The 1,925-nt window shown below is 39.1% G+C and overlaps 1 protein-coding gene across 1 annotated transcript in view; it reads left to right on the forward strand.

Moving 5' to 3' along the window:
* The window catches only part of LOC134679524 (uncharacterized), a 2,664-nt gene extending 1,032 nt beyond the window's left edge, over nucleotides 1–1,632 (forward strand). The window contains exon 2 of the mRNA XM_063538476.1: nucleotides 1,560–1,632. Within this exon, the coding sequence (XP_063394546.1) occupies nucleotides 1,560–1,632 (73 nt within the window). The remainder of the gene's footprint in view (nucleotides 1–1,559) is intronic.
* The last annotated feature ends 293 nt before the right edge of the window (nucleotides 1,633–1,925 follow it).

Here is a 1,925-nt window from a genome sequence, read left to right on the forward strand (position 1 = left end):
TATGACATCAATAGTATAATAACTAAGGAAACATCTATAGAATCATTCAATAAATTCATAAATAAAATCATAAACAGTTTAAAGAAATTCAATAATACTTAAATTTAACTATAAATTCATAGTACAAATATAACAGTTTAAACAATGTATAAAGATTAAAAAATTATAGATAAAACTTAAAAACCATAGTTCTAATTATAAAAATATATCATTTAAAATAAACTTGAAATAATGTCGCCCGTATCCTTTGCGGGGATATTATATTCAAGATCAAAAGTAATGCGATGCCGGGTCTCAAATTAGTTGAGCCCCGGCGCCCACGCATAAGATTAATAGAAATATCAGAATTATAGCCGCAGGGGGAATGGTCGCCCGTATTGATAGCGAGGGCCATTCTCCCATAATAACATAGTATCTCAAAAAAAAAAAAAAACCTAACCTAACCTAACCTAACCTAACCTAACCTAACCTAACCACACTTTGAACGTTTGGAGGAATTCGGTAACCTTTCGAGACACAGATTTTGCTCCTACCTCGACGAAATTCATCTCTAACGGCAAGGTAAGAGTTGAATTCAACAACGTTCAACAACGAGACATCGCCCTCAGCAAGACAAACGACATAAACGCAGAAGTTACTGCGGAGACCTCCAAGACACTTCGGCCAATGGTCATACTGAAGGGTGTGTCTGTCGATGTCCCTGTAAACGAACTCACGGATATTATCATTAATCAAAACCAACCACTTCAAGACACAGTCAAGAACAAAACAGATTTAAAATTTCACTTTAAACGAGGGAACAACAAAAATACTCGCCTCTATAACGCCGTTTTGATGACCACCCCTGACACTTTTAAAGTGTTACTAAAGTGCAACAAGATAAATATTGACCATCAGCGAGTGCACGTGGAGGAGTACGTCCCTGTTCTCCAATGTTACAAATGTTTGGAATATGGACACACTCGAAAACACTGTAAATCTCCGGACACCATATGTTCGTACTGTGCGATACCTAACCACGAATACAAGGACTGCCCACACCGCCAAAACAACAAAAAAGTTAAATGCCACAATTGTGACAAGCTAAATAAAGAAACCCAACTAGAAAACAAATACAACAGTGCCCATAGCGCCACCTCACATTACTGCCCGAGGATGGTCTCCATGCACAATAGAATCAAGTGCCGCATCGATTATGGACAATAATAAAACTACAGACTTAATCGTTATACATAGTAATTCTGCTTATTCTGCAACTAATTTGCTTTGTATAGTTTGTGTAACCTTAACAGTATCTTCTTTGTTGATCTTTAAATAACTTGTAAACAGGACTTGACTATTAATTGTATCTTGCAACATGTAAGCTGTTAAAAATCAAAATCATTATTTAATGTTATTATCTGTAATAGGTTGCCTAGTTGCGCCTTACTGCATCTCGCAGGGTTAACTGATTTACGTCGGTGAATGCTTCGGGTATGCCCTATCAGTTACTCACCACATAAACACCTAATAAATAATAATTAACTACTTTATATTATATAATCACTAATCTCTTACAGGGGGGCAGTGGCCGGGCGGCCGCCCGCACTCATGACTCTAGTCGTGAGGCGGGCGGTCGGGCGGCAGAACTAACCCCCTCAAAATTCTTATTTAGGACAGGTGGTCGCCCGTATACCGTTAGCGGGGGCCAGCTATCCATAAAATCTAAATCACAAACACCCCAAAAACACTAAACACTCACCAAATCACATCATAACACACTATACATGAAGTGGGGGAGGTTTTAGTCCGTAGGCGGCTGGGCACCATTCCCAGCTGAGTCGGACATAACCGTCGGTCCGGGCCGGCGGTATACATGAGTATTTCCTCCCTCACCGAAAAAAAAAAAAAAAACCTAACCTAACCTAACCTAACCTAACCTAACC

This window comes from Cydia fagiglandana, unplaced genomic scaffold (assembly GCF_963556715.1).
Source record: "Cydia fagiglandana unplaced genomic scaffold, ilCydFagi1.1 SCAFFOLD_37, whole genome shotgun sequence".
Lineage (NCBI taxonomy): Eukaryota > Metazoa > Arthropoda > Insecta > Lepidoptera > Tortricidae > Cydia > Cydia fagiglandana.